We start from the raw sequence: 14,777 nt of genomic DNA, 5'->3' as shown, positions 1-14,777 counted from the left end.
AGAAATTCATATGTTGGCACAATTTATTTGTCTAATTTCATGCATTTATATTTAAAGTCCTCCTGTAGTCAATCACTGTATCCCTTAAAACTCGTCTCTAATCACCAGAATTACATATTTAAACGTTTTTTCCTTAAAAAAAAAACGTTTTTCATGCCTTAAAATATCTTGACTGTAACTCGACACCCTTGCCTCATTTAGTATTCGTGGTTCTATGAATATGCATATGAGCCCCGCCTCCACTCACTCACTCAGCTCAGAGATCCACTGGTTGACGATCACACGTTGATCTGATTGGTTACAAGGTAGTTTGTGACGTCAGAAACACCAGCGATTTCAAAGTGTGTGTTTGAGACTGTCTTTGGTTCACTGCAGTTTTAAGGAGGAAATACTCAGCAATGGTGTCGACTTATGAACTTACACATGCTTTGTCTTAAAGCAGATTAAAAACACCACATAGACACATAAACAACATTAAAAGCTGGATTTTCACCACCCTTTTTTTTTTTTAGATCAGAAGTTTTTTGAGGTCATGATAAACACTCTTTTCCTGCAGATCCACGGTGCGGAGAGCGAGCTGAACTCGCTGCTGAAGCTGAAGCACCCGAACCTGGTGCACTATCAGGCGCTGAGCTGCAGCGAGCGCGACGACTGTCTGGTGGTGGACCTGCTAGCCGAACACGTCCCCGGGTCGAGTCTGGCACAGAAGCTCTCGAGTGGCTCTCCGCTACCGGTGGATCAGCTCCGGCGGCACGCGGTCCAGCTAACCGCTGCGCTCGAGTATCTGCACAGCAACTCGGTGGTCCACAAGCACCTGAACCCGTCCTGCGTTCTGCTGGACGCTCACGGGGACGTCCGGCTCACCGACTACAGTCTGGCCAAACGCCTCGCTGACGTGTGTGACGACGACATCTTCCAGCAGGGCCGCGTGCGCTTCCGAGTGGAGGCGATGCCCACGCGGGCCGGGAAGAAAGGAGACGTGTGGGCTCTAGGGCTGCTAATGTTAGCGCTCGCTCAGGGTCGCGAGGTCGAGGAATATCCCGTCACGGTGCCGGAGACGCTGCCCTCCGACCTGCACGACTTCATCAACAGGTGTGTGTGTGTGTGTGTGTGTGTGTGTGTGTGTGTGTGTGTGTGTGTGTGTGTTTGGCTAGTCCCCCTGAAGTAATATTTCAATAATTCACAGGTTTTTATTTTACTTAAATTAATTGATAATTAAATAATTTTAAATAATTTAGTTATTTTGGTTTTGCATTTTTCTGATTTAATGTATAGTAGAGCTGCACGATTTTGGGGGGAAAAATCTAAGTGCAATTGTTCAAAACTGCGGGAAAAAATAATAATCCAGGTTTGCTGTGCCTGTTTTTAGGGCCAGAAATATGTGATTTATGTATATCAATATAGCTATAAAATAATAATAGTAATATTAGTCATTATTATTGTTTTACATTACTGCTCCTCCTGAAGTTAATATTTCAATAATTTAACACGTTTGCATTTTCACAGTTTTTTTAATACTAATAAACTTTTTTTTAATCTTTTTTTTTATTGTTTTAAAGTTTTAATTTGACATTTTTCTGATTGAGTGTTTAGTAGGGCTGCACGATCTAAAAAGAAATATCCAGGTTTGCTGTGCTTGTTTGTAGGGTCAGACATTTGTGATTATACACTGTATATCAATATGGCTGGCTATATAATAATGATGATATTAGTAACGTTAAATAAAAGCTTGTGTTTATTCACCTAAATTAAACACAGCCGTTGTGGCCGTATCACCACACTCTGCTTTTATGAGTATGTTTGTGCAGTAAAAGCTTATAGATCATTCGTTTGCTTATATATTTCTGTGTATTTGTAGGTGTGTGTGTCTTAATGACGCTGATCGCTGGCACGCTCACCAGCTTCTGGATCATCCGTTCCTGAGACCTCCCTCACCCAGGAGTGTGTTGGCGTGTCAGGAGTCCAGTCCAGAGGGTGAAGCACACACACACACACACACACACACACACACACACACACACACACACACACACACACACACACACATTTTACACCTTTAACTCATCCTTCCCTCATTTAAAAAAAAATGTAGTGTTCATCAGAGGGGTCCAAGACCCCAGGACTTTTGTCGCCCTTGAACTACTAATACACATACACACACACACACACACACACACACACACAAATAATGGATCTGAGGAGTTTTGTGGTTGAAATTAAAAAAGTAAGAAATCCTTCCCTCAGTTTGATCCTTTAGGAATGAATGGAATGTGAGGAATGCTTCAGTTCACATAGAAAAACATAAAAATGCTCAAAATTCAAACTAAAAATGCTAAAACTTTACCAAAAAATTATTTTATAACATCTACATGTGTATCTGATGCACACTGAAGAGAAACTGACTTTAGGACCCAGAGGAACAGCTCATATAGAGCTATAAGGCCATCTAGAGTCATGAAATATCATCTTATATTATTATTTTTCCACAAGAGGTCGACAAAGACTCCCAATGTAAGATATTTAGAGCTGAATTAAAAGAGTTATGCATGAAATTATTTTGAATTTAAGTTGAAAGAATGTGAGGAATGTGCTTAAATGACTATTTATTTATTATTTATTGATCAAATCTAGTAGTTTAAAGGTAAATAAAAAAAAAGCAAAAAAACAAAAAAAGCTGGAGGCAGTGATGTCTCTCTCCTCAACACGGCACGTGTCGGTAATGTCCATGTTCTCTTCCCTCAGACACAGGCGTTGACTTCGCGTCCACGGTTGTCCCGCGCAGCCTCCTCCTCAGCGCCCCCTTCAGTACGGAGGTGCAGAAGCAGTTCTCCAGGTACTACAACGAGTTCTCCGAGCTGCAGCTGCTGGGAAAGGGAGCGTTCGGCGCTGTGATCAAGGTCAGGCATCTCATGCTTTTATTGGGACACAGAGATGTGTTATTAATGCAGATGCTAATTCTACTGTGTGATGTGTGGGAAAAGGCCTGGAGTGTGTGATGTCATCAGTGACAGGATTAGGGCTGCGCGATATTGGGAAAAACTGACATTGTAATATTTAGTTTTTCTGCAATATATATATATATATATTGTGAAATGAAAAACTACAGACATTTTTACCAGATGATGATTTGAATAGCTCAGTTTGGAAGGAATTAATATTTCAGATTGATCGGCGTGATTGTTGAGTTGTGCACATCTGCATAGAAAGTTAAAATACTTTTGAATTGCGATATTATAAATCTTTAATAATAATAATAATAATAATTAGTATAATTATTATTATTAGATTAATTTGATATGTTAAAGATATGTTAAAACTTAAGAAATATAGTATAATATATTTATTTTTATACATGCATATACAAATTTCATATGATATTTGTATATGCATGTATAATTTTTTATAAATATTCACGTTTTTTTACTATAAAATTTACTACAAATATGTGATATACATCACTATAAATATCTATTTATGTTTATTTATATAAAATTATATAAATATTGTTCAGCACAATAAAAAAAGTGTATAATTACCACTATATCAGCTCAATGCTAAAATGGCAATGCTAATATTTATATCTCGATTTCTTTACTTTCAAATGATAGACCTTAAAGCTTCTGTTCATCCGACGACAGGTTTATAAACGCTCATATGTCTCGTGTTTTTCCCCGTTCAGGTCCAGAATAAGTTGGACGGCTGTTATTACGCGGTGAAGCGGATCCAGGTGAACCCGGCTAGCAAGCAGTTCCGGCGGATCAAAGGTGAGGTCACGCTGCTGTCGCGGCTCAACCACGAGAACATCGTGCGCTACTATAACGCGTGGATCGAGCGGCACGAGACGGCGTGGGCCAGAGTGCTGAGCAGCGACGACTCTGAGGCGTTCACCAGCCCGGAGACCCACTCTCGACCCGCGGCGCCGTCCCGCCGGAACGAGCTGGGTCTGGTGGACAACATCGAGGACGAGGCGCCGCCGCCGGCTCTCGCTAGCTCTGTGGAGTGGAGCACGTCGCTAGAGAGATCAACCAGCGCTAAATGCAGCGCTGCCGACGACGAGGAAGATGACGATGATGATGATGATGATGATGAAGAGGACGTGTTCTGCCACTCATTCCTGTGAGATTTCTGCTGTCCAATCATTATAGGGGCTTTTGCACCGGAGGGACCTAGAACTATTGGGGGAAGTTCCCGGATGTTGGCGTGTTCGCACCGCAGGAACTGGGAACGATGTTAGTTCTAGGAACTCTTTTGGAGGAACTAATTTACTCCTCCTTCAGAGTCGGTCTAAACCAGCGCTATAGGAACTACCCGTGACGTTAGTGTTCGCTGATTGGCCGAACGCACGCTAAACACCAGCGCACGCCATTTATGAAAAAAAAGCAGATTGTAGCCTATATATATTTACTACAGGAACGAACTCTACGAGCATAGAAAACAGAGATAGATGGACCTCTAAACCTTTACGCTGAGGAGAAAATCCAACGCAACGTTGAGGAGACCAAGAGAAACATGATTATGTATTTCTGCTCAGCAACACTGGACATCAACACACGCCATACGCTAATAACTCTTTATCTATAACAGTTTTATCTGATAACGTATTAGACAGGACTAGACAGATCGTACACTAATGAACAGGGAGAATGTGAGCACTGTGTGTTCAGGCGTTCTCAGCGCCGTCAAAATAAAAGTCCCAACAACAAGCGCGGCTTACGTCACTTCAGAGTTCCTACTGACGGTGCGAACGCAACCGGGAAAACGTTCCTAGAGGAACCATTAGTCCTCAGGGAACCGTCCTGGTGGCTCGTTCCTCTAACTGAGGTCCTATAACTCTCCGGTGCGAAAGCCCCTCGTGTGTGTTTTGCACTGATAGTGAGTGTTTGCGTTTCTAAGCTGGTTCTGTTTCGACACACAGTCCTCCTGACAGCGACTCTGAGAGCGACGTCATCTTTGACAACACTGACGCCAGCAGAGACAGTTTCCTACAGGTCAGTCGCGCTCAAATCCTCGGGTGCAAACTCATTTATTATTGCATAATCTGACACTGTGACTATTGTAACAGGCAAAAATATTGTGTATTCTGAACCCGGAGAAAATTTGTACATATTTTTTTTTCTTTTTCGGAATGGTACGAAACTTGGTAAAGGTTTTGGCACTTGCTGTGTGAACGCAAAGAAAAATCCTGGACATGATTCGAAAAGGTTAAATGGTCCTGTAAACAATAGTCCCACTTGTGCTCCTCGTGGTCAGAAATGAGCGCATTGGAAATGAATGTGAGACGAGTTTCCTCTAGTGGAAGCGTTTGGTACTGCAGCCGAACAAACTCTCACTGAAAGTTATATGAAGCTCAAATTTTTAACACAACTTGTTTAGATTTATTTTTCACACAGTGTTTTTGAAAATGTATATTTCAAATAAAAATTAAAAATAGTATTTTTGCAAAAAATTTTATATCAATAAACGTAAAATTCTGTAACTTTTTTTAAGTGCACTTTTTAAAACTTTTTTCACTCCAGCAATAATCTGCCAAGTGTCGTCTCTGAAACGAGATCAAACTTCAGTCTGTCGCTCTAAAGCATTCAAGATTTACCACAGTTTAAGTTGGAAATTACATTTTCAGGTCTATGCTCAGAAAGTGAATAAATAGATTATAAATACAGCGTAAATATAATGTATTACCATAAAACTCCCTAATAATACAATATATGATACAGTAGGCGTTAAAGGGTTAACTATAAACATTAATCTGTAGTTTCACAAAGTAACAATGCATCTTGTCTTCATTTCAACACTAGTTTATTTTAGACAACTCTATTTTAAATGAAACAAACTTCTTTTTGTCAAATTCTTGGTGTTTCTTTATAATAAATGCACTTGCTTTGTTTTTTTTGTTTTTTTTAAGTGTTCAAATACTTTTTTCAAGTAATTTTTTTATTTATACGCATCAAGAAGTCTGTCATGCCGTAATGCTTTTATCTTTATTCCCATCTGAACATTCCAATGACTTGGAATAATGGAGAAGAAACATTGGGATTCCTGTACATGATGCTTGTATACAGTTGTTCCACATCATATTGATCACATGATCAGTCTATTATATTGTTTGTTGTTCCACATCATATTGATCACATGATCAGTGTATTATATTGTTTGTCATGTATTTCTCCGCAGGATCCCAGCAGTCGGAAAGCAGCGGATCCGTCAGAGAGCTCGGACTCGGAGAAACCCCTCCTGATCGCGCATTACCTGTACATACAGGTTCGTGACCCCTGACCCCGTGACCCCTGACCCCTGTGGCCCCAGTGTTGACCTGTCGTGTTGTGTCTCCTCAGATGGAGTACTGTGAGAGAAGCACGCTGCGAGACACGATCGATCAGGGCTTGTATCAGGACATCAGTCGCCTCTGGAGGCTCTTCAGGGAGATCCTGGACGGTCTGTCTTACATCCATGAGCAGGTGAACATCATCAACACCATCAACACACTGTATCAACACCATCAACACACTGCGTCAACATCATCAACACCATCAACACACTGCATCAACATCATCAACACCATCAACACACTGCATCAACATCATCAACACCATCAACACCATCAACACACTGCATCAACATCATCAACATCATCAACACCATCAACACACTGCGTCAACATCATCAACATCATCAACACCATCAACACCATCAACACACTGCATCAACATCATCAACATCATCAACACCATCAACACACTGCATCAACATCATCAACATCATCAACACCATCAACACACTGCATCAACATCATCAACATCATCAACACCATCAACACACTGCATCAACATCATCAACACCATCAACACACTGCATCAACATCATCAACATCATCAACATCATCAACACCATCAACACACTGCGTCAACATCATCAACACCATCAACACACTGCATCAACATCATCAACACCATCAACACCATCAACACACTGTATCAACATCATCAACATCATCAACACCATCAACACACTGCGTCAACATCATCAACACCATCAACACACTGCGTCAACATCATCAACACCATCAACACACTGCGTCAACATCATCAACATCATCAACACCATCAACACACTGTATCAACATCATCAACACCATCAACACACTGCATCAACATCATCAACACCATCAACACACTGCGTCAACATCATCAACACCATCAACACACTGCATCAACATCATCAACATCATCAACACCATCAACACACTGCGTCAACATCATCAACACCATCAACACACTGCGTCAACACCATCAACACACTGCGTCAACACCATCAACACACTGCGTCAACATCATCAACACCATCAACACACTGCGTCAACACCATCAACACACTGCGTCAACATCATCAACACCATCAACACACTGCATCAACATCATCAACATCATCAACACCATCAACATCATCAACACCATCAACACACTGCATCAACATCATCAACACCATCAACACACTGCATCAACATCATCAACACCATCAACACACTGCGTCAACATCATCAACATCATCAACATCATCAACACCATCAACACACTGCGTCAACATCATCAACATCATCAACACCATCAACACACTGCGTCAACATCATCAACATCATCAACACCATCAACACACTGCGTCAACATCATCAACATCATCAACATCATCAACACCATCAACACACTGCGTCAACATCATCAACATCATCAACACCATCAACACACTGCATCAACATCATCAACACCATCAACACACTGCGTCAACATCATCAACACCATCAACACACTGCATCAACATCATCAACATCATCAACACCATCAACACACTGCGTCAACATCATCAACATCATCAACACCATCAACACACTGCGTCAACATCATCAACACCATCAACACACTGCGTCAACATCATCAACACCATCAACACACTGCATCAACATCATCAACACCATCAACACACTGCGTCAACATCATCAACACCATCAACACACTGCATCAACATCATCAACATCATCAACACCATCAACACACTGCGTCAACATCATCAACACCATCAACACACTGCATCAACATCATCAACACCATCAACACACTGCATCAACACCATCAACACACTGCATCAACATCATCAACACCATCAACACACTGCGTCAACATCATCAACACCATCAACACACTGCGTCAACACCATCAACACACTGCGTCAACACCATCAACACACTGCGTCAACATCATCAACACCATCAACACACTGCGTCAACACCATCAACACCATCAACACTGTGACAGAGGGCTCTGTCACGATCGCGACAACACTGTATTCACACATGTATATGAACCACTGTTCAACCGTTCACATGTTTATCCTACCATTGTGGGGGACCATTTTTCTATCACGCCTCATCACAAACACACTGCATCAACATCATCAACATCATCAACACCATCAACACACTGCGTCAACATCATCAACACCATCAACACACTGCATCAACATCATCAACACCATCAACACACTGCGTCAACACCATCAACACACTGCGTCAACACCATCAACACACTGCGTCAACACCATCAACACACTGCGTCAACACCATCAACACACTGCGTCAACACCATCAACACACTGCATCAACATCATCAACACACTGCGTCAACACCATCAACACACTGCGTCAACACCATCAACACACTGCGTCAACACCATCAACACACTGCATCAACATCATCAACACACTGCGTCAACACCATCAACACACTGCGTCAACACCATCAACACACTGCATCAACATCATCAACACACTGCGTCAACACCATCAAACACCATCAACACACTGCATCAACATCGTCAACATCATCAACACACTGCGTCAACACCATCAACACACTGCGTCAACACCATCAACACACTGCGTCAACACCATCAACACACTGCGTCAACACCATCAACACACTGCGTCAACACCATCAACACACTGCGTCAACACCATCAACACACTGCGTCAACACCATCAACACACTGCGTCAACACCATCAACACACTGCGTCAACACCATCAACACACTGCGTCAACACCATCAACACACTGCATCAACATCATCAACACACTGCGTCAACACCATCAAACACACTGCGTCAACACCATCAAACACACTGCATCAACATCATCAACACACTGCATCAACACACTGCGTCAACACCATCAACACACTGCATCAACATCATCAACACACTGCGTCAACACTACTAACAATTAATGTAACCATTAAATCAGAGTCCAAAAATGAAAATCTGAATTTGGAAAGCAAAATAAAATAGATTTCATAGGGCTCGAAAAAAGTTTGAATTGAATTCATAAAACTTGACCAACTTAATAATTTATATATAGGGAATATATATATATATCCTTTTTTTATTTTATTTTTTTTACAATAATAGGGCCCTATGAAATACTTTTCTTTTTCACAAATTCTGTGTTGTGTGTTTTCGTTTTTCTTTCTTAATGATTTAATCCAGATTTTTAATCAAAAGCAGTGGTAAATAAATGAAGGCATAAAACATTAACAATTTATTTAATCTTTTGAAATATAATCAAAAGTCTTTTTTACAGTTTATATTTATATTGTGATTTAAGTGTACAGCCCTACTTTTGATTTATAAATACAAAACTTGCCAAATTCCTTTGCGTTTATACAGTAAATCCCATTTTTCTGACTGGATTCTGTGAGTGTGTGTCCGCTGAAATCATATGATGACACTAATATAATGTTTGACAGGGAATGATCCACAGGGACCTGAAGCCTGTCAACATCTTCCTGGACTCTCAGGATCATGTGAAGATCGGAGACTTCGGCCTGGCCACGGATCACCCTGCTAATGTGGTATTGCATGCGTTTTCTGCGACGTTTGATGCATGTGTGCCGTAGCAGTTCTGATCCAAATGCATGTTCAGACGATGATGCGTTACTGTCCATCTCCAATATCAGTTTCATTCATTCATGCATTATTCATGAGTCTGTATTGTTTTCTGATTGGCAAACGTAACTGAAATGAGTCGAGTGTGACATGCTTCATGTGTTTCAGGCGGCAGGTAAACTGGAGGTGGAGGAACACAGCTCAGGGTTTGTCCCGAAACAAGATCCAACAGGTAAAAACACCTGATCGATTACTGTGACCACAGGATCATGTGTTTCCTTCCCTTCTGTTCACACCGGTCTTCTCCAAAACACAAATAATGTTGTCATTTTAGTTATTGTTCATCAAACACATAATAAGAGCTTTACAGTGAAGATGTGTGCGAACTGTCAGACGTCTTTAGGAGCAAAAAGTCATAGACATCTTTATTAAATCATAAATCCAGAAAAATTAAAACACAGCACAGCACAGAATTTCTTAATTTCTTTTCTTTTAGCACTTTTCTGAAAAATATATTTTTTTTTATAGGGCCTAATTGTAAAACAAATTGATAAATTAAGTTGTTAAAGTTTTGTGAATTCAAATGCTTAGACATGCATTTTGATTATTAAAATTTAATTAAACCATTCAAATGGAATCCAGAAAAATTTGAATGCAAAACACGGAATTTAGGGAAAATAAATTGGAATTTAAACTCTTATTAAATTGCTGATAACTGTACAAGTTTCATGATTTCAATTAATTTTTATTTCTAACATTTATTTTAACAATTAAATCCAGAAATTGTCCAGAAAAATTAAAACAGAAAATTAAATATTATTTGAAAATAATAATAATAATAACAGATTTTATTGTTTTTTGTTAAACTTTAAATAAATTGTTATTAAATTGTTTAAGTTTCATGATTTCAATTAATTTGAGGTGCTTTTTGATTACTAACATTTAATTTAACCATTAAATAGGAGTCCATAAATATATGCATACATACATACAGTTTTTTGTATTCTACTAAATTAATGTGTAAGTGTCTCCTTGTATCACTTTACTAAGGAAAAACACATTATTTGATACATTTTTCTTTCACCGCTAAAGTTTTTTTTAATGCTTTTCTAAGTTCGTCAAGTGTCAAGCTCTTTAATATTCAGTGTATATGGTGAAATATTCTCTATTTAACTCCAATATTGCTCTAAGTGTAACTCTAATGTTAACTCTAAAATAACTGTAGTATTGCTGTGTCCCAGATAACATGACTGGAATGGTCGGCACGGCTCTTTATGTCGGTCCGGAGGTTCAGGGAAATACTAAAGCCACATACAACCAGGTATTGAAGAACCTGCATGTTTTACTCCATTAATATTTGATATTCAGATGCGTTTCATTGCTGACAGTGTGTGTGTGTGTGTGTGTGTGTGTGTGTCTGTAGAAAGTGGATCTGTTCAGTCTGGGCATCATCTTGTTCGAGATGTCCTACAGACCCATGACCACCGCGTCAGAACGCATATTTGTGCTCAGCCAACTCAGGAAAGTGAGTCTCGGAAAACTCTCACGTGTTTATTACACTGATAGTGTTTTAGTTTGTGAAATATAGATATAGGTTTCTTTTTTTTTCAGTGACTTTTTATTGAATTTTTTTATAGTTTTATTCTCTAATGACGCTGTACAAATTTGGAATAATTAAGATTTTTTAAATGTTTTTAAAAGAAGTCTCTTCTGCTCACTAAAGCTGCATTTATTTGATCAAAAATACAGTAAAAATGTACAAATATTATTTCAATGTAAATCAGCTGTTTTCTATGTGAATATATAGTAAAGTGTAATTTATTCCTGTGATCAAAGCTGAATTTTCAGCATCATTACTCCAGTCTTCAGTGTCACATGATCCTGATTATTTTATCACATGACTGATTATTTTTAATGTTGAAAACAGTTGTGCTGCTTCATATTTTTGTGGAAAGATTAAAAAAAGAAAATATAGTACTTTTAATTCATCCATGTATCAAAAGTGACAGTAAAGACATTTATAATGTTACAAAAGATTCTATTTCAAATAAATGCTGTTCTTTTAGAACTTTATATTCATCAAAGAATCCTGAAGGATAAAATGTGTCACAGTTTCCGAAAAAATCTGAAGCAGCACAACAGTTTTCAACACTGATAATAATCATAAATGTTTCTTGAGCATCAAATCATCATATTAGAATGATTTACATTTACATTTAGTCATTTAGCAGACGCCTTTGTCCAAAGTGACTTACAAATGAGGACTAAAGCAAGCGAGTCGTCATGAAGAGGCAAAAACAGCGCAAGAAGTGCTCAAAATACACAGTTCAGGCATTGCTCAGAGTAGCATAAGCCAGGCAAGGGAGGATTAAAGGAAAAGCATTTATTTTGTTTAAATGAGGTCAAGTGCTCATGGAAGAGATGAGTTTTCAGTTGTGTTCTGAATGTTGTCAGGGATTCTGTGTTCCGGATGAGGGTGGGGAGATTATAGATTATAGGCTTGAATCGATTGTACCGTTATCCATTTTCAAACGATTGATATCCAAATTACTGTCACACCATTGTTCATGTTAGCATTATCAATTTCTCCCTGTGCAAACAAGTGCCTTTTTTTTTTTCTGTATTACTATTTGTCAATAACGCATATTGCACTTTACTTTACACACAGTTTATCTTCTAGTATGTTTTCATTACTAATCCACTAGGAATATTGTCTAGTTGTATTTTGATTTATTTTTGTACGATGTACTTTGACTGCACTACTGTTTGCAACCTGTATTATTCTGCCTTGTCTTTTATGTGTAACTTTATGTCGTCTGCACCTTGACGCTTTACCTTGATAAATACTTGATAAAAACGCCGTTTTTAATGAGAATGAGTCCTCTATGTGCCTACCTGGTTAAATAAAGGTATTATTATTATTATTATTATATAGACTTGGAATTAAGCCTTTTCCTCGTTATTATTTGATTCACGGGACCGGACACCAGTTATCTTGCCAAGAAAAATCTTTATTCTTATATGTCAGGAGAGAAACTTGAGAAGATGTTGTATTCATGCCAGTGTTTCCATGTTTCTCTGAGTCAGTACAGTAAGATTGAGCTTATATACACCACTGAGGGACTTTACAACTTCCTTGTCAGGTAGAAAAACATGATGCTTGAGCTTTAAAAATGGAACGTATATGTCATGCTTACACATTTGATGTATCATTATCAGTGGAACGTTACATTCTCCCAGCTCCCCTCCCTGTCTGACATGTGATCAGACAAACACATGCATTTAAAACTCCATAAGATAATACAACTTATTATGAATATTAATAAAGAATAATAATACGGATACATAATATTAAATAGTGAAATTATATTAAAAGATGAAATTTTAGTCTTCCACCAGCATGGAACCGTGAATGAGAATGTTCTGGCTATCCGTCGGTCGTTGACCGATCGTAGGCGTCTGGTAGGGATGTAGACTCGTAGGAGCGAGTGGAAGTAGGAGGAGCTGAGCCTGTGGTAGATCTGTAAGAAGCGTCAATGCCTTGAACCTGATGTGAGCGGTGAGTGGTAGCCAGTGCAGAGAGATGAACAGAGGAGTGACGTGGGCCCTCTTGGGCTCGTTGAAGACAAGACGAGCGTTCTGAATCATTTGAAGAGGTTTAGTTGCACATGATGGAAGCCCAGCCAGAAGAGCAGTGCAGTAGTCAAGCCTAGAGATGACCAGGGCCTGGACGAGGAGTTGTGTTGCAGGTATCTGAAGGATCATGTGACACTGAAGACTGGAGTAATGATGCTGAAAATTCAGTTTTGATCACAGGAATAAATTACACTTTACTATATATTCACATAGAAAACAGCTGTTTTAAATTCTAATAATATTTCACTATTTTTACAGTTTTTTTTATCAAATAAACGCAGCGCTGAAGAGTCTCTTTCAAAAATATAAAAAAATCATAATAATTGCAGACTTTTGTACACGTTTGCCGTGTAATCACACTGTAATTTCCTTTAGAATTGCTTCAAATGTCTCATAATCACTCGTTCTTTCCCGTTTGTCCTGCAGGAGTCGATTAATTTCCCCGAGGACTTTTCTGAGTATGAAAGCGGGAAGCAGGTGCGCATCATACATATCCTCATTTGTGCTGTTCTCCACATCACTCCTAGGGTTGGGTACCGCTCACATTTGAACCAGTTCCAGTACCAGTACATGAAATTCGGTTGCCGGTACCCAACAGGACATTTTCCCGGTACTTTAGGCATGTTTACCTCAATTACTGTAAAGAAACTGTAAGTCATTTATAGAAGTGTTATTGACATTATGCCAGAGCTGCCTTGGTCGCTGTCTGCCATCTGTGATGTAGGTATACTGTAATATTTACCTGTTAATAATAGGCTACTAGCTACTTAATTCATTGAATTCATAAAAACAACCATTTTAATATGTATTTTTTAATTTCATTTCATATGAAATGTTTTGTTTTCCACAAATTCTGTGTTGAAGACCTAAAACATTTATCTTTCAATTTCAATTTATCTTTTAATCAAATTAAATTAAGCAAACTTTTTGTCAAACAACTTGCTGCACAACTGAGCTTTATAGTGTTAAAATTAAAACATGGAAGAACAATGTTTTGACAATAATTTAATATTATTATTGTTAGTATTATTACATTAAGACAAATCTAAATTTTGTACAACAGTACCGGTAATATTCTTTTATTACAACCTTTGAGTTTCTGTGTTTCTGAATATGACGATAGTTCTTCTCAAATGAAACTGTAAAATGCTCGTAAAGTGACTCTCACAGTGGCTCTGGAGATGAAGTTCATGCATTTATGTCCTCATATAG

The 14,777-nt window shown here is 38.8% G+C and overlaps 1 protein-coding gene across 1 annotated transcript in view; it reads left to right on the top strand.

The window, feature by feature from the left end:
* The window catches only part of eif2ak4 (eukaryotic translation initiation factor 2 alpha kinase 4), a 55,914-nt gene that overhangs the window by 10,202 nt on the left and 30,935 nt on the right, over positions 1 to 14,777 (top strand). The window contains exons 9-20 of the mRNA XM_084392582.1: positions 557 to 1,092; positions 1,859 to 1,974; positions 2,743 to 2,897; positions 3,680 to 4,116; positions 4,916 to 4,988; positions 6,172 to 6,258; positions 6,333 to 6,455; positions 9,791 to 9,895; positions 10,098 to 10,161; positions 11,171 to 11,250; positions 11,353 to 11,454; positions 13,992 to 14,042. Coding sequence (XP_084248708.1) covers positions 557 to 1,092; positions 1,859 to 1,974; positions 2,743 to 2,897; positions 3,680 to 4,116; positions 4,916 to 4,988; positions 6,172 to 6,258; positions 6,333 to 6,455; positions 9,791 to 9,895; positions 10,098 to 10,161; positions 11,171 to 11,250; positions 11,353 to 11,454; positions 13,992 to 14,042 — 1,929 coding nt within the window. The remainder of the gene's footprint in view (positions 1 to 556; positions 1,093 to 1,858; positions 1,975 to 2,742; positions 2,898 to 3,679; positions 4,117 to 4,915; positions 4,989 to 6,171; positions 6,259 to 6,332; positions 6,456 to 9,790; positions 9,896 to 10,097; positions 10,162 to 11,170; positions 11,251 to 11,352; positions 11,455 to 13,991; positions 14,043 to 14,777) is intronic.

This window comes from Rutilus rutilus (genome assembly GCF_951802725.1).
Source record: "Rutilus rutilus genome assembly, chromosome: 21".
In the NCBI taxonomy this organism is placed as follows: domain Eukaryota; kingdom Metazoa; phylum Chordata; class Actinopteri; order Cypriniformes; family Leuciscidae; genus Rutilus; species Rutilus rutilus.
The sequence above is the reverse complement of the archived record's forward strand: the minus strand, read 5'-3'. Positions and strand labels throughout refer to the sequence as shown.